Below are 22,098 nucleotides of genomic sequence, written 5' to 3' on the forward strand. Positions count from 1 at the left end.
CACCACTAATGGCTTTGGCGACTAGGCCACTCGATTTATCCACGGCTCTAGCGGGCAGGTCGCCTTATGACCGCTCGTGACTCACATGCACTGCATGCTCGCGATTTGGGTCCCGCATGCTTACCTCCACATATCGCATCAGTAAGCAGCGCTCCTTCTGCTGATCGTTCGCCTGCGACTGTAACACTTTGACTGCGATTTCGAACGGCTCACGAAGAACTACGAATCAAGGATTCGATGGCGTGACCTCGCAGCGTGGTCGACTTACAACAAGAAAAGGTATCTCCAAAGTGCTCCAGCAGCGAGATGCTTAAGTCCAACTGAGCTCGGGCGGATGTAAAGGATTGGTTCCCCCAGAACGTCAGTTTAAAGTCCACGAGAGGCTTGGCATACAGACCCTACCAACTGCACCCCACCCTTTCTTGTACTCGAAGTGGAGAGCTTTCCTCGCATCGACGATCTCTTCGCGCGCGCAACGCATCATCAGCACCCCTTTCCATCTGTAGACGTGCACATCATGGCTCCAAAGCTCAGTCCCAAGCCCATCCGCTTCCGCTTTCCCGACTCGGACCTGGAGAAGCTGCAAAGACAATTGGACGACACTCTGCTTCCAGAGGAAGAGCTTGTAGAAGATGCGGGTTGGAAGTATGGCACTGATCTTTCCAAGTTGAAGCAATTGGTGGAGGATTGGAAGAGAGGAGATGCGGTGGATGCGTTTGGGAAGAACACGGGACCTGGAGGAGGAGTGAGTGCGTGGTGGAGAAAGGTGGAGGAGAGGATCAATAGGTATCCTCATTACATTGCCGAGATCGAGGGTGTGCAAGTGCATTATCAAGTAGCAAGATCGCCAGAGACGGATGCAATCCCTCTCATTTTCAGCCACGGATGGCCAGGAAGCTTCTTCGAGGCTGATCTGCTGCTGGACAAATTGACGCGGCCCGACGTCTCCGGACGATCATTTCACGTCGTGGTGCCGTCGCTCATTGGCTACGGATTATCTGGCAAACCACCCAAGCAGGGTTGGTCCCTCGAAGACACGGCGAGATTATTCGACAAGCTCATGACCGAAGTGTTGGGCTTCCAGACTTATGCAGCACATGGAGGTGATTGGGGCTACACCATCACTAGGCTCTTGGCGCGCTACGATGCCTGCACAGCATACCACACCAATTTCCTCGTTCCCAACATTCCCACATATGCGCTGCCAGTGATGGGCCTGGCCAAGATGGGTTACAGCAGCATCACCGATCGACTGTTGCCCTACATTTTCGATGCGAGGGACGTCAACCTTCTCAAGCGCGGCTTGGAATACATGAGCGTGGGCAGCGGATACTATCAGATTCAAGCGACCAAGCCCGCAACGGTGGGTTATGCGCTCTACGATTCGCCCGTAGGGATTCTGAGCTACTTGTTGGAAAAGTTCAGAGAGTGGAGCGATAGGAGAGCGCCGGCTTTCCAGCCTGCTGGTCAAGGAGAGCAGAGCAGCGGAATGACGGACGAGAACATCTTGATCAGCGCGACCATCTACTACCTCACCAAATCCACCCACACTTCCTTTTTGCCTTACTACGAGAGCGGCTACCTCTTTGACAAATTCGCCAAAGATCGCACCTTTACCGCCCCAGCCAGAAAGAAACCTTTTGGACACTCCCGCTTTCCCTGGGAATTGGCCGGATCGCCCAAACCTTGGATCGGCAGGTTGGATGTGAACCTCAAAAGCCTCAAGGAACACGATTACGGAGGTCATTTTGCAGCGCTGGACAATCCGAATGCCCTCTCGTCGGATCTGCGCGAATTCTTTACGGCGCATTTCTAAGCCCCACAAATGCGAAATGTCGTATCTCAGCTTCGCATCGCTTACGCTGTCCCGAATCGCTTTGGTCGTCAGAAAATCCACAATGACAATGCTGGGCCCCTGCTCTGAGAAAAGGCTGTGTTTCGCACTCGTTGCCAGGTGTGCAGGCGGATCACACTGAGAATCCGAGTGTATAGACTCAGCAAAGCACATGAAGCATTCTATGGATCCGGTCTGAGGACAATGTTGAATGATAGGAAATGAGTCGCAACTATCGCTACCGCCATCGAGCTTGAGTTTGGAGAGCGAATGGAATAAAATTTTGGCAACGAAGAAGCGTAGAGCTTCGCCAAAGGTTCAAAGAAAAGATTGATGTGCTGGGCCCATTGGGCCATGGATACGTGTGCGTGGATGATATCGGTGACTTATGAGCCCGGCAGATACATTGCAAGTTGAAGCATGCATGCAAGCAGAAGATGAAAGGGGGAGATACGATGTGTAGTGAGAATGAGTCGAGATGTGGATGGGGGATGGACATGTGCATTCGTGCTGATCAAGTTCAGAGAACATGGGCTTGAGCACCGTTCACCTCTCTCCTAGACGAGAGGGGTAAAGTCGTTGATCTGGTCCCACAAGTCCTTGCGGATGTCCTCAGTGGTGGTGGTGCTCTTGGCCATGTCGAACCAGAATTCTTCAGGCTCGAGGGAGGGGCAGGTAGGCTCGTCCTCTGGGTCGTGATAAGCGCTGAGGTAAGGGTGAGCAAGGCATTCTTCAACCGTGGGACGCTTCTTGGGGTCGAAAGCCAGCGTCTTGGTCAGGAAGTCGAGGCACTCGGCAGAAGCGTGGGGGAACATCTTGCCGAGATCCTTGCGCTTTCTGAAAGGCTGAGCGCGAATGTAGTCTCGAGAACGACGAGATCCGATGGAGTAGAAGTCGTCGATGGATGGTGTGCCCAAGACGTTGAGGATCAGAGCGAGCTGGTGGTGGTAGTCACGGCCGGGGAACAAGGGCCTTTGGCTGATCATCTCTGCGAGGATGCAGCCGACTGCCCAGACGTCGATGGCCTTGGTGTACTGCTTGAAGGTGAGCATGATTTCGGGTGCACGGTACCATCGAGTGGCAACGCTGTGAAAGGGCAGCGCAGATGATCAGCATGCAGGTCCTCTGCAAGCAGCAGCTCCTGGAAGCAACCATAGAACTCACTATTCAGTCATGAAACCAGTCTCTCCTCCGGGGTCGGCAGTGCGGATGCTGCGAGCGAGGCCGAAGTCGCAGACCTTGAGGTCGCAGTTTGCGTTCAAGAGCAGGTTGCTAGGCTTGAGGTCACGGTGGATGACGTCAGCGGAGTGCATTGCCTTGAGAGCGCGGAGGATTTGGTAGGTGAAGTACTGGGCATGATCATCAGAAAGCTTTTGGGTGCGGATGACGCGGTGCAGATCCGTTTCCATCAGCTCTTGGATGAGGTAGACTTCCTGAAATTGCTCATAAGATGGCGGCTTGACAATGTCGAGAATGGAGATGATGTTCTCTGAGACCTCGCAGTCTTGGAAATAGCGCAGCAACTTGAGCTCTCTCAATGTTCGCAGAGCGAACATTTGGTGTTCGAACGGTTGAATCTTCTTGATGGCCACCTTTTGTCCAGATGGTCTGTGGATGGCTGAGCAGACGATGCCGTACGCGCCTTCTCCGATAACGTCGCAGACTCTGTATCTGGATCCGACGTTGAAGCTGGTGTCGAGCAATATTTGTTGGGTTCGAGATGATCGACGGTGAGATGCGTCGGCATTGATGGAGATGTTGGAAAGCGATGGATCGGCGTCGTCGGAGACATAGGCGGAAACAGGTTGCGAGTGACGTGGTGGTGCGATCGTAGATTTACAATGTGGCGAGACCATGGTGACGGTGGGTGGTTGTGGTGCCAAGCGAGTAGCGACCGGGACGAAGGCAGCAGCAGATTCAACGGTAGCAGAGCACCGACGCGAGTTGATTGTGGTAATGCAATTAGAGGAGGCGACGTCGAATGGTTGATGAGTAACAGTAGCCATGGTGATGATGAGAGAGAGAGCGCGCAAGAGAACGAAACGGATGGAAGAGAGCAGAACAGAGTCAGTGCGATGTTTCGACGGTGCTATTGAGCGAGCTTGCGCTTGATAGAAGATGAGACGATGCGTTTGACACACGGTGACGATGACCGCAACGAGTCGTCATACTTATAAACAAGTGATGACGACCCAAAGGGTGCGGATGCGGCGCAAGCGTCGTTGCGATAAGTTGCAATGGCTTGGCTGTATGCTCGTCTTCCTTTCTTCACAAAAGATGAGCCACACAGCCTGTGCGCGCGTTACTTGTCCCATCATCCTCCCCCACGCTTACACGCTGCGCAGCACCGGCCCTTTGTCCGCTTCGACGCGCGTGTCCTTTCCGCCGCCCATCTCATCCCTGCAATCCTTTTGTCTGCACGCCGCCCTGACACTGCTGCTCGACCATTTCATCTGAACACCACACTCACCGAACTTTGCGAACAGGCGCAGCAGCCTTGGTGGAGGGTGCCGCCTTTTTGACGGGTGTGACGGCCGCCTTAGCGGAGCCGGGCATGTTGCCCACGTGAGATGCGGAGAGGACGGCAGCCATTTTGGATGTGAGGCAAGACGAGTCGAGATTTGAGGGAAATGGGCTACGAACGCCTTATTGAGAGAGGCTGGAGTGAGCTGTGTCGAGACGATGCGCTGAAGAGCCGTGAGTTGACTAAAAAGTCGTAATAGCAATTGTAGAGAAGGAAAGTCTGGGAGAGGGGGAGGGGGAGAGTATCACAGTCCAGCTGTGAGATTGGCGGTCTTGGCTTTGGTGTCGTTTGGCTATGTTTGTCCTCTGCTTGATCAGTCTAAGATGGGAGAGCGTCCAGACGCTGACCGATTCCTTTGACTATTAGACGAGATATTAGTGGCGGAGGGGGGAGTAAGGTGGTCAAGCCGGGACAACCAAAGGAAGGCGCCGCGACTGTTGGACAAGGGAGCTTTGCTCGCGTTGCTTTTTCTGTGGTCGTTGGTGGATAGAGAGGGGAATGAAAAGGGCTGAGTGCGCATTCCATCCATTGTCTTTATAGACTTGTCCGCCACACTGACCCGCTCGATGCATGTCAGGTCACTCACGCTCGATCCTGCCTCACCGCTGCCTTGTGACAGTCTTGAGTCAGTCGGCAAAGGCATCCCGCCGACATAGCTAGCCCCTTCTGCTGCTGCATGCATGCATGCAGCCTCGACGTGGGCGCCAACTCGCCACGCAGCAAAGCACCCGCCGCGCCGTTCACCCCCGGAAGCAATGCCGCTGAGCGCTGCACAGCTCTTCTGCAGGGATGCGCGCAATGTCAAAATATGCATGCGAATGCCGGTGGGCTGAAGTCTTGATGCTTGTGGGCGTTGATCGACCACGCGAGAGCAATTTGGGCGCGCCAAATCTCTCGCGTACATACGCCTAAGCGAATCATGAATCGAAGCTCAGCTGTACACGCGATCATGCCGTCATCCTTGCCCGGCCACGTCAGGCATATCTTGAATGCGGCCATATGGTCACCTCAGCGGCGCGAGTCCTTAGCGGTGAGCACTTTCAATTGAAGTGATCGGCGCGAGCGATGGCCAAATGACTTCGCGTGAACGCTGTCGGGCGCGCGCATCCTACCGAAGAGGTGAGCAGCGATGCAACAGCCGCTCCGCCGCCCCGCCGGGCATTTGTGCGCCGCATATCGAGCTGACAGTCGGCGCAGTTCAGCGCCAACACCTCCGCGCAAGACGCGCATCACGGCGGTGTAAGAACCATGCCCACGCAACCTCCTCAGACGCTCAGCCAAATCTCCAGGGCAGCGCAGCCATCAAGGCGGCTATACGACCTATAGCTGTCATGCCATTCTACCTCTTTCTGCTTCTCAATACGGCCGCTTGCTTGCGGAACTTGTTTGCAGCTGTTTCCACCGCGGTAAGACACATGCGGTGACTTTTGGAAAGAGACGGCGAGGTATTTTCAGATACATGCGCGATGCATGGACTACTCGACCGTATCGCGACTGCTCCTTCTCCCGGCGGCTGTGACTGCCATGCATCGCTTGCACCTCTGTGCCGACGTCTGCGGCCGCAAGGTCACTCCTGCGGGCGACCGCGTGGCCATCTGCAATTTCGCTGCAACACCTTTCTGGCATCACACTCTTGACTCTCCCTGACCCTTAATTCTTGGTTGTGAGGGACACGGATCGAGTTCCTCTGGCGCCCAGTCAAGAGATGGCAATTTGAAAGTCTTTTAGGTGCACTCAATACACATCCGCCGAACCGAGCGGCCAGCCACGCCGAGACTCAGCCCAGTCCCATGGCGTGTGAGAGGACCTCTCGGTTGACGCCTGCAAAGGGGCAATGCGAGACAGTCGGAACAGTACGCCATTTCGAACTCATGAGCACGCTTGCGGAGTCCGTCGGGCGATGGGCTCCCCGCTGTCCTCATCATTCGGTACTTAATTGGTGCATTTGCAATCCAAGACTCTCCATTACAAGTTTCGATTCGTGATGATTGCGATCGGATGCCTGTTACAAGTCGTTTCGCGGCTCTTGCGCAAGGATAGATGTCAGCGGCCAATCAGAAGCGACCCTGCCAATCAAGAGTCGCCATGCCACGGCCGACTCGTGACTCGCTCGACTGTTCTCAATCGCCATTCACACAGAGTGCGAGATCCGAGGCGCCAGTGATGAGTGAAGCCGAGGCAGCTAGGCAGCAGCGAGTCTCCGCGACAAAGGGTTGAATATTCTGATCGACGGGCGCTAAATTTGCTCGGCATGAAGTCATGGCCCAAGCACTGTCGGCGCTACGGCGAAGCCTAGAAGCTATCCTTTGCAGCGCATGAAGGAGAGCCAAAGGGCCAAGGCAAGCGAGACAGCTGGTGCACTATACCTCTATGTCTGCTGAATGCGAAGAGCGGATGCTGGCAATGATCGTCGAGTAGGGCTGGAACCATATGCTGTAGCACGCATGACAGGCTGCTAAAACTATCGCTGCAGTGAGATTCGGCGTGAAGCACGTCGTGCGATCGTGCTGCCTATAGTCACCTAGATCAAACCATGCGCGGCCACGCTGGCAGCAATCGGCTCCTTCTTCATCATGAAGTTTAAGCGAGGCTGTTCGACACGAGTCACATCCACGATCCTCGCGGAGGCAAAATAGCAGATGCTGGTGCGCGTTCCAAGAATTCGGGATTGGGCGCAGCGAACTAAGGAGCCTCCTGCAGCTGCTGCATGCGGTCCCTCCTCGCCGACCTATATATAGAGTTCATGCTTGGCTTGGGACGCCCATATCCTGCTGCTGCATTTTAATTCCTTTCCGCTGCAGGCCCGCTTCGATGAGGGCCTGACACACGACACGTATATCGCTCGACCAGCGGCTATGCATGCTTCGTGATGATGAAATTCTCGATCTCGAGAGACAAACTTGGAGATCAACACTCACAACAGCCTCACGTCGGAGAGCAACACTTCTGCATGCGCGCCCGCGCGTTCTTGGCGCGCCGCGGAGGGGGATGAGCGCAAACGCACCCGCGGGGTTCTGGCGCCCTTGCTGCTGCACTCACGACTCCCCGCTCAACGACTTCGAGCTGGCACACAGACCATCGTCAGCAGCTAGAGCATTCACGCTTGCCATTGATGGGGCGACTCCTTTGGCTGTGAGCGCTGCAGGCCAGCACGGATGGCACGAAGCGAGGTGAAATTCAAAATGGCTAGAATGTTCTTGCGCTACTTCACCCACTCGGTAACGACCCGCGATTGTCCATCAAATTGAGTATGTGAGGAATCAAGCTGGTCTCTGATGCCTCACGCGGTCCGCACGATTTCGTGTGCCGGAAGAGGCAACATTTACTGATTCTTGTTGCCTCGGCCAGACTCCAAGTGATGCTCCGACGAAGACCACGAGGTCATTGCAGCTTGCTCACGCAACTGCTGCATGAATTAAGTCTGACTGCTTCGGGACGCATGGCCAGAGATCAACTCAGAGATAGCGCAGATACTTGCGAAACCAGTCTGTCCCGTGTGGTGTGCGACAGCTTGGAACTGCACAGCCTGACGGATTCCCCGCTGAGCCAGAATTCTCTCGAGACCACGATAACTTTCGAGCTCTGGCGGAGTGCTTGGACACACTGCCTTACTGCGAGTCGTTCATATCTTTCCCTTGCTCTTACAGAAATTAGTTCGTCGGTTCGGTCCCAAGACAAGGTGAGGTGAGAGTCTCACGTTGTCATAGGTGTCTTTGTGGGAGCAAAGCTGGGATCACGGATCTGAATCAATGGTTCGAGCGTCGGGTGAGTCCCAGAGTCTGCGCTCGGTTAATCGGGTCTGCGTACACGACGGAATTCAAAGACATGCGCTTAACTGGTCGAAGAAAAAAGGAGATGCGGGACGTGGCGTCGAGAAGGTCAGATTGTGATTGGCTGTTCTTCTAATCACAAAGGCAATTTGAATCAGAATCGTGAATATGGTTTGATGTTATATGGAAGGAGGCAAGTGAAACACGTGATACCGGCAACAGACCACGACAACCACGTGGCTAGCGTAAGCTGATCGACCTTCACGCACGACTCGCACGACTTGCGGGGGCGGGCACTGCACCCTGTCGTCACCGATTCCCACGCTGCAGCGCCGCTCGCGTCAGCAGCAAGGCGCGCGGGCCCCTCCACCTGGCGAGCTACGCAGAGATTCACGTTCACGTTCGTGATTCAGTCGCTGATGCTGCCTGCCTGCCTGCATGCTGACCGTGCTGCGATCTCATGTGTCGAGCGCACAGAAGAGTCACAAGTCGTGAGTGCAGGTCAAATCGTAACTCCGATTTGACGATTCATGATTCATACTAGGGCACCAAGCATCTGCGTGTAGTCTCGGATGGACATCTCGTGTAGGACCGCGACCAGCTAGGATGGTCGACATCCAACAGTCGTGAGTACTTACCCACAACCATTGCTGCCTCTGCCCAACCTAGTCACCTTCACGAGTCGTCGAGTCTTCGAAGCGGCGGATCCTAGTTTCCCGCTTGAATGGCGCAAAGAGGAACGACCCGAAGCGCCTCAACCGAGCGGGCACCGCAAATGAACCGCTCCCAGCCTCCCGCTTTCACTTTGCACGCCTGCGCAGACAAGAGCAGAGTGGGTCACGTACATCGGCACAGCTAGAGCAGACGATCCAGCTTATCGGTCATCACACCTCTCGTGTGCTTTGCTCCGCACGAGGACTCATCGAATCTCAACTCATCATACGGGCTATTTCCGCCAGCGCAACTCAACAGACCGTTCCTCCAAAAGCAACGGCGACTCGATCGCGAATTAGAAACTGAATCACACTTGATCATCCAAGGCGGGGCTGAAACACGACGACCGCCTTGGTCGCTTTATATCAATACACATTCATACGCGCGTGCGATCACGCGCCTTCGGAGCGGCGAACAGACTTCAAAAGGCTCATCAATCGTTGGGACCTGTACCGAAATTGTCCAGAAGGCAGCAGACGAGTGCGCCGACCGCTCGCAACAGTCAAGCTACCGCCGCGAGAGCGCGACTGCTGGCCGCCCCATCCCCATCATCGCTGCGCTGATTGGATTTTGGCGGAGGCGTAAGCGAACGCCAACAGCAAGGTACCGCGACGGCCGGGCACTGCGCACTCACGACTGCACCGCAGCGCATAGGGACAGCGTCACCTATAGCACCGCCAGCAGAGAATCGGAAGCGTGCGGCTATAGCGGTTGCAACTGCTGGGAGGGCATAGTAGGACGAAGTGCGCCCATGCCCCAGCTCTACGGCAGTCCTTCCAACATTCTAGACAGCTGTATAAATACCTTGCATCGCTGTCAGCAAAGCAAAGACATTGCTTCTTCGCCTTGCTTTAGCACGTGTCTGGCACCAGTCTAGAGTCAGGACCCCTGTATATCCTATCTTAGTCACGGGCGCTGTGCGCTTTTAATGCACCTACCATCAAGAGGCCCTCTCCAGCATCAAGCTTGACTTCCTTCAGATTGTCTTTTGCAGACACTTCATCAGCACCTCGCCTACACTGCGTCCGCACTGCTCTCTGCGCCACCTCACCATCCTTCAACATGGCGGCTGCTCAGACTAATCGAACAGCCAAGGATTTCATTCTCTTCGATGAGCCTGGCCCCTTCACTGTAGCACCTCCCGCACCCGCAGTATCTAGCGCAGAGTGGAGTCTGATCGCTCAGCCCATGGGCTGGTCAGCCTCACACAGCCAGGCTACAGGACCTATCGGCTCTGTTGCGCACACCGGAGCAACGCCGACGAGCGTACCCGCACAAGTCGGGGTGTATGCGCCTATGGCTACCTCAAGCAATGCGCCGTCACTGGCCACACGTCCAGGTATGGAGAGCAATGCTTCATTCACTCAGTACCGCAACAATCCTGGTCCAAGCGAATCGCCTTTTTCGAGCCCAGCAACGCGGCCTGAGGATGACTTCAGCTCTTCTCCTGCGAACAGTACTCTTGATCCGCGTTCCGGTCTGCCAAACAAGAAGCGCGCAAGAGGTCACGCGCACAGCAGCAGCTGGGGAGGATCGAATAGCGGGCCTGCAGGCATGGGATATGGTGAATATGGCGCGCGGCCAAGCGCAAATCGCTTCTCGCACCCCGCAGTCCCTGGCTTGGGTGTCCAGCCTTCACCAGAGACCTTTGGGCAATTAGGCTTTCCTTTCGGCGGGGAAGGCGATGCTAGTGGCGAAGGTTTTGGTAGCGGCTTGCAGGGCCTCTCGCTAGGCGATCACGGCGGTAGCATGGGCTTCTCCAGCCTGTTCCCCGAGGTCGACGAGCAAAGCACCAGCAACAACCCGGGGCACGGCGCGACATCGGAGCAGCAGCGGCAAGCTCATGCTCTCCTCGCAATGAGCATGGCGGCCACATCGTCATCCTCATCTGCAGCCCCTTTGGCGGCTGTGAATGGAGTGGGCCAGCCCAGCGAGATGTACGGACAAAGCATCACTTACACGCCCACAGAACCTATGGATGGAGTTACCCCAACGCCTGCCAACTATGCACGCCAACGTCAATTCCTACAGTCTCGCGAAGATCTTTCTGGAGTGGATCCGCGTGCTCTGCGCGGGCCATTGCGCAGTGCCCAACAAAGTCTGCAAGGCGCCTCAAGCGAGCCATCCAGCCTTGACAGTCATTGGCAATACAGCGGTGCCCAACCAGCGATGTTTGATCCGCGCGCCCTCAACATTGGACAACCGACACGTCCAGAGCCTCCTGCGCGTCAGCGAAGCGGCAGTCTGGACTCAAAGATGGCAACACAACACTCTGACTGGAGCAACGACCCTGCGTCGCAATCGATGCCACCGCCTGCCCATGGCCCTGCGAGTTGGAATAACCTCGCCGGCCAATTGCAACACATGTTCGCTCCTGGCTCTGTCCCGCAGTCGCAAGGCATGACGAGGGCTCAAAGCAGTCAGAGCCCTGGCACTCAGAGAAAGATTTCCAAGCAGAAGAGGGCGTCTATTGATCGACAGAATCCAGCTTCCGGTGCACGCCCGCCTATGGTTCGTGACCGCAGCGGACTGACTGTCAGTCCACAGGAGACTCTCCTTGACTACCAGCCTCCACACGGGGCGACGTACAGCCTCTTCAATGTCGGTGTACCTGGCTTGGCCGAGTCAATCGCCGCAGCGAATGCTGCTCGACTCAGAGAATCCTCATCATCTTCATCTCCTTCGGAAGGAGGACCCGATACGCCGCAAGCGTCATCATTCTCGAAGCGCAATCCCCTCGACCGCAACGACACTGCGCGACCAGGACTGCAGCAGTTTGCGCACCCAGAGGACCGCCGACGCTCGTCGACAGCTAGCGAAACACTGAGCAATGACGATGCTTCCCAGAGTAGCGGCAGTGGTCCAAGCTTGTTCAGCCCCTCGGCAGCTCATTTCGGAACATCATCCACCATCGACGAAGATGCCACGTACCACCCCCGCCGGGTGCCAAGCAAGCGCAGTGACAGAAACTCGCAGCTTTCGGCGCATGGTGCCGGGCCGAGATTTGGTGACGTCTCTTCCAGCTCGAGCGAATCGGAAAGCGACGCCGCAGGGTCGCTCAGAGGACGCGGGCTGCCAGGTACAGCCGCCACTGCGATGCCTGGTCAGCGCATGCACGGCATGACCGGTTATGGCCAAATGGCGGGCAGCTCGGAGTCTGGCATGAGCATTCAACCCTCAGTGCTGGCAGCCACCAGAAACGGCAATGGTCACATTACCGGCCATCAAGGTCAAGGCTGGCGAAGTCGCAGTGCGAGCACGAGTCAGAGTCAAGATGACGATGGCAGTATCAGCCCATCTATCCGCAGCTCTGCCCAGGCTATACCTGCACCGCACGGATTTCCTGGCGGTCAGTATGCGCCAACACCACCACCACCACCACCAGCAGCAGCCCCACGTGATCGAAGCCGGTCGCGCACCAGAAAATCGACCGCAGAGAGCGTTGGCGATCTTGGCGCGGATGACGACGACGACGCTTGGGAGGACGGCACTTCTGGGGAAGACCCCAGCGAGGAAGGATCAGACTATGCCCCGGACGTCGGCACCCACCCAGGCGGCGGTGCCGGCGTCCCTACAGGACGAACAAAGGGCAAAATCGCATCACAGAAGCGTCGACGTCCAAAGGGTCCCAGCAGGGGTCCATCTAGCGGCGGCGGAGGTCCTTCGAGTTCCGCAATGCACTCGGCAGCGAACGCTGCGGGCATCACAAAGTGCGACTACGTCTCTCACAGCACTGGCGAGCTCTGCGGCACAGAATTCCACCGACCGTATGATCTGGCTAGGCATCGCGAGACGATTCATGGAAAAGAAGAGGCTGCCTTGCTCAGACAGGGCGTTATCACCAAGGAACAGTGCAGGGTTCTCTACAAGGAGGTCGACCCCGCCAAGAGTCTCGCTACTGTAGAGTGGAGGTGCGACGGCAGAAATGGCTGTGGTAGCGTCTTTAGCCGGTAAGTCTGCATCATCAAAAAACCGCCTGACCAGCTATACCTGATCTCGCATTTATCGTGTCCCATCTTCGACCTGCAGAAAAGATGCTTTGCTTCGCCATCGAAGGATCCGAGGTCATCTCAAATGAATTGGCACACGGCACATGCACGCGTCAAGCGTCCTTGTCCCATTCACATTCACATTGTCAATAGTCACTGCTTCATGTTGCAGCTTTCGTGCACGTTCACATCGAGTGACACGTTTTGTAGATCCATCCTGCATGCCTGCAGTGCTCCTGCCGAATCGATAAGTCAGGCCGTTGCGAGGGAGAGGTTGAGTGATGTGCGCTCGTGAAGAGTAGTAGCGCGAGCAGAATGTGGTCCGCACTCGAAACGCGAAATGTCAGAGGTGCACCCAGAGCCGATTTCTGGGAGCTGTGAACTAGACGGGTCAAGAAAAGTGTGGTGAGTTGCGAGTGGTCGTGTCAAGGATCGCGCCTCTGGGCTATGAAGCGCCAGAGCAGCGCGTGCGTGCGTGCGTGGCGCCGTTGCGCGCGGTGTGCAACGCGTGTTAGCATGGACGGCGTGGCCATCTTGATCTTAATCACGATTCACTCGTGATTCCTGCAACGCTCACTCCACTTCAACAACAAGCAGCTGAAATCTGTTGCGAGAAGGAGCAAGAATTCGGGACAAGGATCGCCGTGTCCCAGACACTCGATTCGGTGATAGGTTGTCGGAACAGAGAGATTGTGCCACGTTGTGCACCTGACGGATCTTTTGCGTTGCTCCTAGACCATCAAGAGCACCTCATCATGAGAGCGGTTTTGCAGCGTGTGAAGGGTGCAACGGTGCATGGTGAGTCGATTGCGGGTCTCAAATTCTTGCACTCATGCTTGAGAAGAACTTGATCAACTCATCTTGAGTATATCTTGAACGTGCGTTGCCCATCAATGATGCGCTGCACAGTAAATGGCAATCTCGTCTCTCGCACAGGACCTGGTCTCGTAGCTCTCATTGGCATTGGCACAGGTGCGTGATCAGGCTTTTCGAGCACTAGCCTCGGTTCGAGGAATGCGCACTCGAACGCAGACGCTCTGTTCATTACAGACGATACGATGGCCGAGATTGAACCACTTGCAAAGCGCCTCTTGTCAACAAAGCTGTGGAATGAAGGTCAAAAAGCTAGCGCCATTGATGTGCCTGTCCAGTACGCACCACTCGACAGCGCTGCAAAGTCTCGCACTTCTGCTGAGGAAGAAGCAGGAAAAAGCAGAAGCGAAAGCGATGAAAAGTTGTCTGGAGGCGAAGGTTCAAGGGCAGAAGAAGTCTGGGGTGGCAGACCTTGGAGATCTAGCGTGCAAGATATCGAGGGCGAAATTCTTTGTGGTCAGTATTGATTGCGCCTTGTGAAGCATCATGACTTTGGCGAAGCATGTGCCGTAGAAAACATTGACACCACCTCTTCTCAGTCTCTCAATTTACTCTGCACGCGCGATTGTCCAAAGGGACGAAGCCCGACTTTCACAAGGTAAGCCACGTGCGGCTTAACTCGCAACGATGATGATGAATTGATAAAGCTACTCCTTCCCTCGCTACACCTTGACGCGATTCCAAAGGCTATGGCGAGTGGATCAATGAGGCTTGACCTCTATTTCTCTCGGGGCAGTATCTGACGTCTATTTGTCTGCTTTGAATCAGGGAGGACAGCAAGCGCGAGAGATCTACGATGCCCTGCTTGAGCGCCTGCGATCAGCATACAAGCCAGATCGGATCAAAGATGGCGCTTTCGGCCAGATGATGGGTACGTTCTCGCTCGCCTCATCGTTTGCATGCGGTCAGGTCGAGCAGTTGATAAACATCAGTCTGGCGCTGTGCACGTCATTGCCCCTCAGATGTCAGCTTGACCAATGACGGACCTGTAACTATTCTCGTCGACACTGCAGAAAAGAAGTGATATCATTTACAGATGTTGGAATAAAATACAATCACGTTCACAAGTACATTTGTCACAAAGGAACGAGATAGTCAGCTATAGACCTTTCTAAGCATGTCTCTGAGCTCCAGGCGAGCTGCAAAAGTGGGGAGGATGTCAGGACAACGGTTACTGCGCATCATGGCGACACGTCGAAGCGGTCCGCGATACTCACAAGCACGTCTAGCATCAGATGGCTTAGCGAAATCCTCGAGCGCTGATCCGGGCGGATGCACAACGCGTGGCAGAATCGAGGACCTTCCTTGACTCGGATCAGGGAATTTGGAAGCTGAGGGTCCGCATGTGACTACGAATAGCGCGTCGTTTGTCCACCTCAAGGAGCCGGTTTGAGACTCGGCTTGCGCTTGGACGTACAGCTCAGCGCTGGCCGAGAATGTGCGTATGACCACAGCCTGCAGAGTCATGATTCTGGCCGACAGGGAGACGCGTCAGTGATACACACACACACACACAGAGAGAGAGAGAGAGAGAGAGAGAGAGAGAGAGAGAGAGAGAGAGAGAGAGAGCGACTAGGACACTACGCTGCGCAACCAAAACTACTTACTCGCCCACTCTTACGGCCTCTCGAAACTCTAGTCCATCCACAGAGACCGTGCTCCAAGCATCCACGCCCAAGCTTCGAGCGGAATTCAATGCGCAACTTTCCATCCAAGCCATCGTCTGACCTCCAAACAGCCGATTTTGAGAATTGGTGTGTTCAGGGAAGACGAGGTGAAGAGACCTGCTAAGAGTTTCTGCCACCAAAATGGTCTGTGGCTGGCTTGAGACGAGCGCAAAACTCCCTTGCCTAGATTGAGAACCTCCTGCGTTCCTGAAGGAGTCAAAGTAATCGTCTGCAGTGGAGCTTGGAATCGCCTCGTCTTCGTGCGCTGCATTGTTTGCTTTGGATACTGTCGAGATACTTTGAGGTTCATCAAACGTCCAGCCGGGATCTTTCCTTGATTCAGAAAGATTGATCTCGCTGCTACGCCTCAATCCGAGCTCTCTAGCAAGCGACTGCACGGCTTGCTTCGAGCGCTGCAATGGTGCATCACCTGATAAGTTTACCGTGACGATGTCTCCATCCAGGGATACACCTGGATCTCGCGCTGCCCAGGCACGCGTGACGAACTGAAAGAAGAGGGGCGAAAGAGCGACATTATGGTGAACGAACGCCGCAGCAAGCTGCTTCGTCTGGGCTCTCTCGACCTCGACTCACTTCCAATTCTATGCGATCTGCGTGCTGTTCGCCTCCTTGGCTGAGCGCCGTACCTGTCGCTTCTTCTCGAACTCCGAGCAACGCAGCGATCTCCTCTCTCATGCGTTTCTTCACTTCTTCCCTTACACCATCTCTCGCGTCTCCCTTCTTGGTGTCCTCCAGTCGCTTATGCCTCCTTCGACCGGCCAGGAGATGTCTTCGTGCCTCTAGCGTAGTGCGAGGCTGTACGTTGGCTAGCACAGGCTTAGGGCCTCCCTGCACCGACGGCAAGGCGACGAAAGTCAAATAGGAGTGACTGACGTACGCCTTGCGTCCTTTATGCTCGGAGATGACTCTGACTCCCACTTCCATGGAGGAGGACCAAGCTCTATTCACGGAAGCTGAGAGGTGAACGAGCGCAGAGACGGGAATGGGAGCCAGGAGGACGACAGCGTCTACTGAGATGGTCACGCAATTGCAGGATGCATGTCGACGAGCCGAGACGCCAGCTACGATGTCGATGAGCTTGAGCAAAGCGCCAGCTCGCACAAAGTATTGACCTGGAGCATCCGCTCGAGCATCGCACATGTCCAGTGTAGCTGCGTAGGAGACCTGGACGGCGGAATCTGAAGTCGGTTTGCTCTGCTTGACCTTGACTGCAGCTTGATGCTCAGAGCTGTCCGAAGAGCGCGAAGTAGACGTGGAGCCGCTGAGAAACGAACCCAGAGATCCAGAGCGCCCGTGTGCGTTCAGAATGTTCAGGCCCGCACGTGCGAAGAATGCCATTCCTAGAGTGACAACAGCAAGGCTGTAGAGGCGATGCCCCACCGGCTGGTCCAAAGAGCTCATTGTTTTGCTGTCCAAGGATCAAGGTCGGTTTGGACGAATCTGAATGTCGCGTGGCGATGACGCTTCAGAGTGGACGTGCCGCGGCTACCGGTCGGAGGGGCTCACTCGTGACTATCGAGATAGTGGGAGCTGACGAGGTGCAAGAGGCGAACGAGCAGCTATCGACGGAATATAGATGCGGTCTTCTGCCGCAACGCACCTCCGTGCCGAGATGGAACCCAGTCGGGCCATGCACACAGGGCGCGCCCATGTGCGCACCTGCCTTCTTTTTATCAGCATCTGCCTCTTCTCCACTTACGACTTCGCTTCGTGACTTTGGGGCCAGCGCGAGAGGATTGCGCCTCTGCACTTTCGTCACGACTCACGCACCACAATCCCAGTCACAAGCAACGAACGCAGTGCCATCGCCAAGAAGACCTCCCCTGCAAGCTCCTAGAGACACAGACTCAGCCGGCCACCCTATTCATCCCCCATTTCGCCATGGACTCTCAGGTCTAGCTCATCAGTCGAGCCTCAGGGAGTCATCAAGGGGTGAGGGGGTGCGAGTACAAGGGGGATCTCCGAGCCACAGAGTCGAGCTCGCGCACAGAAGCACCTCGAGTGTAGACCGAAAGCAGCTTTATGACGCTTCGCTGTTAGTATCGAGGGAGCAAGGGCTTCCGCTTAGTGATGCAGGAGCAGAAAGGGAGGCTGAAGACCGCCAGAGCGCTCTTGGCGTCATTCAACTTTGCCGGCTTGGTAGAGATCTCGGAGCATACATCTGGTAAGCAGATTCGGCATTGGTGTAGGGCCTCAAAGTAAGCCCCCTCTCACCATCCCTGCATCTCGTTGCTCAGCTGGACGAGGCTTGATCTTGGCCGGGTCAGAGCCGAGCAAGTCGGACGAGCTACTTTTGCGCGTCCCCTCTACTTCCCTACTCAATGTTCGCACGGCTAAGCGCTGGCTGCACACGTCTTTACTACCTTCCAAACAAAGCCCAAGTCATCCATACAATAATGCAACAATCGGAGAATCGCCACAATCACCTCAGTCGGGCTGCAAAGAGATACAAGCAGACACCTTAAGTGGGAAAGAGCAGGGAGAGGCGCACGTGCCTCTTCCTCTGAGCAGTCATCAAGCTCTCGCGCTACTGCTGGCAATTTGGAAATCCGCACAACGTCAGCCGGCTCAAAATGGCTCTCACGAGCAGACTGGTGAAGGTCCGCTTCCATCGGCGAGTACCTTGGTAGATGGCGCCTCGCCAGCATTCTTGGACGCCTTCTTGGGCACAGCTCCAGCTTCTTACGATACTCACCCCGTGTCTTACTCGAGCGAGCCCTCTGCTGGATTTGTGCCAAGCATTCTGGCCAAGTGTCTGCCGTCTCACGCTTCAGAGCTTGTGCAAAGAGTCAGGAGTCGCTTTCATCGAGACTGGTCCGTGATCGAGAGCTTACAAGTGCGTAATGAAGTATTGATTGGAAGATGGGAGCTATCGTCAAGCTCACGTTCCGGTTCACGCTCCCGCTCATCCCCAGCGACGTCACCCTGAAATGTTGATTCCGCTTGAGGCAATCTCTGAGGCCTTGACATCAACAAAAAAGGCATCGCTACCTCAGCCGTCCATTACAGTGACAAAGGAGCACTTCAAGTGGGGCTGGTTGTGTGTCAACACGTAAGTGCGGCGCCCGTCGTGATTGACGTAGCGAGAGCCGAGCAGCGGACTTACCATCAGTCCTCATCCTCGCAGCCGCTGTCTACATCTACCTCAAGGTCTGACTCCTCATGCAGACAATCTGACGCTCGCTGTGAGAGCGGCTAGGGTTCATTTGCAGACGACGGACGTTGCTACTGACCTACTGATTCCGCGAAATGACAGCCGATTCTCGATTTGGCAAACCACAAGCCGAGCTCTTCTTCGGATGTTGGTGCCTGCAACGTTAGGCACACTCCGTCGAGCGGCTTGGAGCTACACGCTCCGTCTCGTCGGGGAGCTTTGCGATCAGGGGACGAAGTCACATTCTGTTATGGAGCTCATGCAGCACAGGTGAGAGTGAATCTTGCGCGCCTCACCTGAATTTCTGCGTTGCTCATGTTTCGCTCTGTCGATGTGCTGCAGATGCTTTTCGCGGAGTACGGCTTCGTACTGCCTCGCCAACGAAGTCCCTCTATGGAGTCAAGCCCAGTGCAACAATGGAACGGCTGTCCGTTCGCTGAGGTCAGATTGGACGATGAAATCATTAGGCTTTTCAAAGAGCAGGGAGAAGAAGGCATAGCTAAAGAGAGTTTATTACAAGCTAGAGGCTACTGGCTGTGAGTCAATGAGTGATGTTGACACGTGGTTGGCAAGGCGTCGAACAACGCTGAGGACTAGTGCTTGTCAAATGCCTTGGCTGGAGACAGAGACTACACCATTCACCCAGACCCGTTCCCACCTCACGCTTCGCATCGACTTATCTGCGCCCTTAGACTATTGCACGTACCCTTGAGCTCGACTTCTGTTCACGAACATTCTGATCAGAACAACTTGGTGCGCACCTATCCGATCACGTCTGCCCCTTCCATCAACCGTTCTGCCGGGCACACGAATGCAGAACTCCAGGGATGGGAAGCTACCCTGCTCGGGCTGCGCCATCACGTCAGCGACGAAAATGAAGAGAGAGCACATGGGACCCTCATGAAGTTATGTCAAGACGTAATGGATGATCGGACCTCAAGACTCTCACTTCTACATAGCATGTTGCAGAACAGGCACTCTGAATCGCTTATCGAAGCATCAGAACCTGTACAAGAGGCGTCGGCGCAGGACACGGACAGCATCATCGACATGGTCCGCACAATGCTGATCGATGACTTTGATATTGCACAGTCTGTACTGACAATCACTCGAGCGGGCGGAATCGAATCGGAATGGTCATAGATTATACATCGAAGAATGTGCGAGACAGCACATGCTTGTCAGCGCTGACTAGCCGTTCTAGCGAGAGTCGGATTTGCGACAGCAGTGACGCTAGGCGTCCTATCTCTGCCCCTTCTCGCATCTCTGACTTCCGCCCGAGATGCTCGCGTGTACTCTTGATCGGCATTAGACACATGTTCTTCGCCACGCAGAGAAGAGTCGTCGCCGGATCCTGATCCGGATCCGAGAGCAGCCATAGCAGCCCTCGAAGCTGGACCTGGAGCAGTTGCGGCTGAAATATCAGAGCTGGACACTTGTCGCAAATTGTGAGGTCGTGCATTAATTGCTGAAGACGAGCTTAAGCGTTGGTCAACGCTGCTGCTCGGACTGCCTCGACGAGACGAAGAGCTGGTCCTCGGTCGTGGAATAGGTATAGAGACTGGCCGGCTGGCTGGCGACTCATCCTGTCTGGTGTTTCTCGTGCTTCTGGTCGATCTCGGAGCAGGAGTAAATCCGGCCGAGCTATTGACCTCTTCCAAATCTTCCTCGGTAGTAGAGTCCAATTTTGGAGTGCCGTGGGTGCTTCTTGATCCGTTCGGCGTGCCAAGAGAGGCCCCCACGCTAATCGATTCCATCGACGAACTTGCAGGGGGCTCCGGACCAGAGACGAAGGAGGACGCACTGGAAGAGCTGGCAACGCTAGATACGCTAGCGTTCGTCCCTGACCTACTTCTCCTCCGATCACGAGCCGCGTTCGAATTTGAACGAGAGTGAATTTGATCTCTGGAGCCTCGACGTACTGTTTGTTGCGGTGAGTAGGTAGCTTGACTCTCTTCGGCTCCACCATCGGGAGCAGACCGGTTCAGCGGCGTGCGTTCGGTGGGTACTGCATCGCTCAGAGCTGACCCTCGCCAGCGAAAGTGAAAGAGGCGCCAGGTCCAGCTTTGCATGTTCCGCGAGTTGATTTGTGTGCTTCTGCGCCTCTCATAAGCTGCCCGGTACCGCACGTAGCCATCCTTGAAAGCGGTCGATACCCGAGGGAAGAAGAGAAGCTCGCCCCGCGGATTGGTCGGAGAGGGAGGGTTGAAGACGAGTCCGGAGCCTGGTGTGGCCAGAGCGGGAGAGGAAACGCCGGCAGGGTTGGCATCGCCTGCGCTGAGCAGCGAGAAGAGGTGCACAGCGGGTGGGCTCCTGACATTCAGGTAGAGATTGAAGTAGCGCAGAGCCCGATTGGCTTGAGGTACAAAGCTGAGGATTGATGTACATGCCTTACATCAGCAGTAGGTTCCGAGTGATAGCGACATCGTGGACTCACATATTTGCTGCACCAATGCGCTCGGAATACATTCCGCTCGCAAAAAACAGGAATATCGTCGTTCCCCCGAGAAGCAGCGCGCCCAGTTGCAAGTAGTGTAGAAGTCCGTACTGCGGCGATCGCAACATGCCAATTGCTTCAGTGAGGAAGCGATGCCTTTGTGATCAGCAGTCCTTACTTACAGGCTTCACTGGCGGGGTCAGAACGAAGATCCGGTAGCTAAGAATGGCAACGCCTACGATGAAGGACGTCAAGAGCACTTGAGGAGGAGGAGGTGGAGGAGCATTCGGAGTCTGGTTAGCTAACTAAAAGGACCCTTCGAGCGCGTCTCGTCTACCGCCATACGACCGACGCACCGACGTATTTCCGCCTTCGTTTGACAAGTCGAGCAGCGTTCTGCTTGAGACGCTCCTCGAAGATGAGCAGATCGCGAAACACGGCGTTGTCCGGTGGAGGATGGAAAGGATCGGGCGGAGGGTGTCTCGACAAGTAGCTTGAGCCAGGCTGCCCTGGACGAGCCCGAGTGACTGGCGAGGTTCGTGGCGCCATCATAGGCAAATGTGAGGCTAGGGTAGCTTATTCCTGGCCCAGAAATCCGCTGGCTGAAGTATCTCGTTGAAGACGCTGCGGCACGCAACATGAAGTGGCTCCAGACTTTGCAAGGATTTAGAGTGGATGAGGTTGTATGCGAGAAATTCGTCCTTGGCAACAGGGCCCTCCCCTCTACTCGTGACTCCCTAGATGCTGCATGCACTAGCAGCAAAGAGCGTTGGGCGAGGTGCCAGCATTGGAATAGTGATGTACACAGTGATGGTCGCCGGTGCGCTCGGCAATCCTTGACGCTTTGAACGGACCCTCGGACAGACAGAAGGAAGTGCAGGTCGAGGTGATCTAAGCAACGAAGGGAATTGAGATATCATTTGATCTATCAACGAATTCAGCAATTGAATCACGAATCACGAACAGCGATGTAAATGCAGGTCGACGTCTGGCTTAGATTCGTATTGGACAGAGTTATACACAATCTTAGCATGATTATAACCTTGAATGATGAATTTCAATCTGAATAGATGCGCGAGCTGTATCGCCCAACACATCACGTGCACTGTGACTTA

At 55.3% G+C, this 22,098-nt stretch overlaps 8 protein-coding genes across 8 annotated transcripts; 5 read left to right on the plus strand and 3 right to left on the minus strand.

Annotated features, from left to right (window-relative positions):
* The first annotated feature begins 149 nt into the window (after nt 1–149).
* On the plus strand, nt 150–2,119 carry IE81DRAFT_325122 (alpha/beta-hydrolase). Its single transcript, XM_025514423.1, has one exon. The coding sequence runs from the start codon at nt 518–520 to the stop codon at nt 1,814–1,816; it is 1,299 nt and encodes a 432-aa protein (XP_025368098.1). The 5' UTR covers nt 150–517; the 3' UTR covers nt 1,817–2,119.
* A 272-nt stretch (nt 2,120–2,391) lies between these two features.
* IE81DRAFT_292682 (mitogen-activated protein kinase) lies at nt 2,392–3,690 on the minus strand (the record flags this gene model as incomplete). The annotated part of the gene is made up of 2 exons (XM_025511969.1): nt 2,392–2,920; nt 2,999–3,690. The coding sequence occupies 2 exons, from the start codon at nt 3,688–3,690 to the stop codon at nt 2,392–2,394; spliced, it is 1,221 nt and encodes a 406-aa protein (XP_025368099.1).
* A 4,865-nt stretch (nt 3,691–8,555) lies between these two features.
* Nucleotides 8,556–9,812, plus strand: IE81DRAFT_200205 (hypothetical protein). The gene is made up of 3 exons (XM_025510875.1): nt 8,556–8,619; nt 8,798–8,960; nt 9,045–9,812. The coding sequence occupies exons 2-3, from the start codon at nt 8,853–8,855 to the stop codon at nt 9,717–9,719; spliced, it is 783 nt and encodes a 260-aa protein (XP_025368100.1). The 5' UTR covers nt 8,556–8,619; nt 8,798–8,852; the 3' UTR covers nt 9,720–9,812.
* Nucleotides 9,813–9,904: 92 nt separating this feature from the next.
* IE81DRAFT_348814 (hypothetical protein) lies at nt 9,905–12,920 on the plus strand (the record flags this gene model as incomplete). Its single annotated transcript, XM_025516298.1, has 2 exons — nt 9,905–12,792; nt 12,872–12,920. The coding sequence occupies 2 exons, from the start codon at nt 9,905–9,907 to the stop codon at nt 12,918–12,920; spliced, it is 2,937 nt and encodes a 978-aa protein (XP_025368101.1).
* Nucleotides 12,921–13,385: 465 nt separating this feature from the next.
* Nucleotides 13,386–14,769, plus strand: IE81DRAFT_304508 (D-tyrosyl-tRNA deacylase). Its single transcript, XM_025512300.1, has 6 exons — nt 13,386–13,629; nt 13,741–13,803; nt 13,882–14,160; nt 14,244–14,311; nt 14,473–14,575; nt 14,667–14,769. Exons 1-6 carry the CDS (start codon nt 13,587–13,589, stop codon nt 14,726–14,728), a joined length of 618 nt encoding a protein of 205 aa, XP_025368102.1. The 5' UTR covers nt 13,386–13,586; the 3' UTR covers nt 14,729–14,769.
* A 1,517-nt stretch (nt 14,770–16,286) lies between these two features.
* Nucleotides 16,287–16,493, minus strand: IE81DRAFT_275147 (hypothetical protein; the record flags this gene model as incomplete). The annotated part of the gene is made up of 1 exon (XM_025511450.1): nt 16,287–16,493. A coding segment is annotated over one exon (207 nt), but the record flags the coding sequence as incomplete, so codon positions are not given.
* Nucleotides 16,494–17,066: 573 nt separating this feature from the next.
* Nucleotides 17,067–19,700, plus strand: IE81DRAFT_367923 (hypothetical protein). The gene is made up of 7 exons (XM_025517112.1): nt 17,067–17,556; nt 17,630–18,228; nt 18,308–18,444; nt 18,520–18,577; nt 18,649–18,816; nt 18,889–19,082; nt 19,173–19,700. Exons 1-7 carry the CDS (start codon nt 17,463–17,465, stop codon nt 19,687–19,689), a joined length of 1,767 nt encoding a protein of 588 aa, XP_025368104.1. The 5' UTR covers nt 17,067–17,462; the 3' UTR covers nt 19,690–19,700.
* Nucleotides 19,619–21,864, minus strand: IE81DRAFT_367924 (hypothetical protein). Its single transcript, XM_025517113.1, has 4 exons — nt 21,340–21,864; nt 21,166–21,242; nt 20,984–21,093; nt 19,619–20,916 (listed from the first exon to the last, which is right to left on the minus strand). Exons 1-4 carry the CDS (start codon nt 21,533–21,535, stop codon nt 19,728–19,730), a joined length of 1,572 nt encoding a protein of 523 aa, XP_025368105.1. The 5' UTR covers nt 21,536–21,864; the 3' UTR covers nt 19,619–19,727.
* Nucleotides 21,865–22,098: the final 234 nt, after the last annotated feature.

Source organism: Ceraceosorus guamensis (assembly GCF_003144195.1).
Source record: "Ceraceosorus guamensis strain MCA 4658 unplaced genomic scaffold IE81scaffold_53, whole genome shotgun sequence".
In the NCBI taxonomy this organism is placed as follows: domain Eukaryota; kingdom Fungi; phylum Basidiomycota; class Exobasidiomycetes; order Ceraceosorales; family Ceraceosoraceae; genus Ceraceosorus; species Ceraceosorus guamensis.

Excerpts from the sequence above, each read along its gene's own strand:
- IE81DRAFT_304508 (XM_025512300.1), top strand. The coding sequence starts at position 13,587 with ATGAGAGCGGTTTTGCAGCGTGTGAAGGGTGCAACGGTGCATG. Across the intron at positions 13,630-13,740 it reads GAAGGGTGCAACGGTGCATG|TAAATGGCAATCTCGTCTCT; the intron begins GTGAGTCGATTG and ends TGCGCTGCACAG. Across the intron at positions 13,804-13,881 it reads TCTCATTGGCATTGGCACAG|ACGATACGATGGCCGAGATT; the intron begins GTGCGTGATCAG and ends TGTTCATTACAG.
- IE81DRAFT_200205 (XM_025510875.1), top strand. The coding sequence starts at position 8,853 with ATGGCGCAAAGAGGAACGACCCGAAGCGCCTCAACCGAGCGGGCACCG. Across the intron at positions 8,961-9,044 it reads CCTGCGCAGACAAGAGCAGA|GACTCATCGAATCTCAACTC; the intron begins GTGGGTCACGTA and ends GCTCCGCACGAG.
- IE81DRAFT_367924 (XM_025517113.1), bottom strand. The coding sequence starts at position 21,535 with ATGATGGCGCCACGAACCTCGCCAGTCACTCGGGCTCGTCCAGGGCAG. Across the intron at positions 21,094-21,165 it reads TGACCCCGCCAGTGAAGCCT|TACGGACTTCTACACTACTT; the intron begins GTAAGTAAGGAC and ends CGATCGCCGCAG. Across the intron at positions 20,917-20,983 it reads CGCATTGGTGCAGCAAATAT|CTTTGTACCTCAAGCCAATC; the intron begins GTGAGTCCACGA and ends ATCAATCCTCAG.
- IE81DRAFT_367923 (XM_025517112.1), top strand. The coding sequence starts at position 17,463 with ATGCAGGAGCAGAAAGGGAGGCTGAAGACCGCCAGAGCGCTCTTGGCG. Across the intron at positions 17,557-17,629 it reads GATCTCGGAGCATACATCTG|CTGGACGAGGCTTGATCTTG; the intron begins GTAAGCAGATTC and ends CTCGTTGCTCAG. Across the intron at positions 18,229-18,307 it reads CCGTGATCGAGAGCTTACAA|CGACGTCACCCTGAAATGTT; the intron begins GTGCGTAATGAA and ends GCTCATCCCCAG.
- IE81DRAFT_325122 (XM_025514423.1), top strand. The coding sequence starts at position 518 with ATGGCTCCAAAGCTCAGTCCCAAGCCCATCCGCTTCCGCTTTCCCGAC.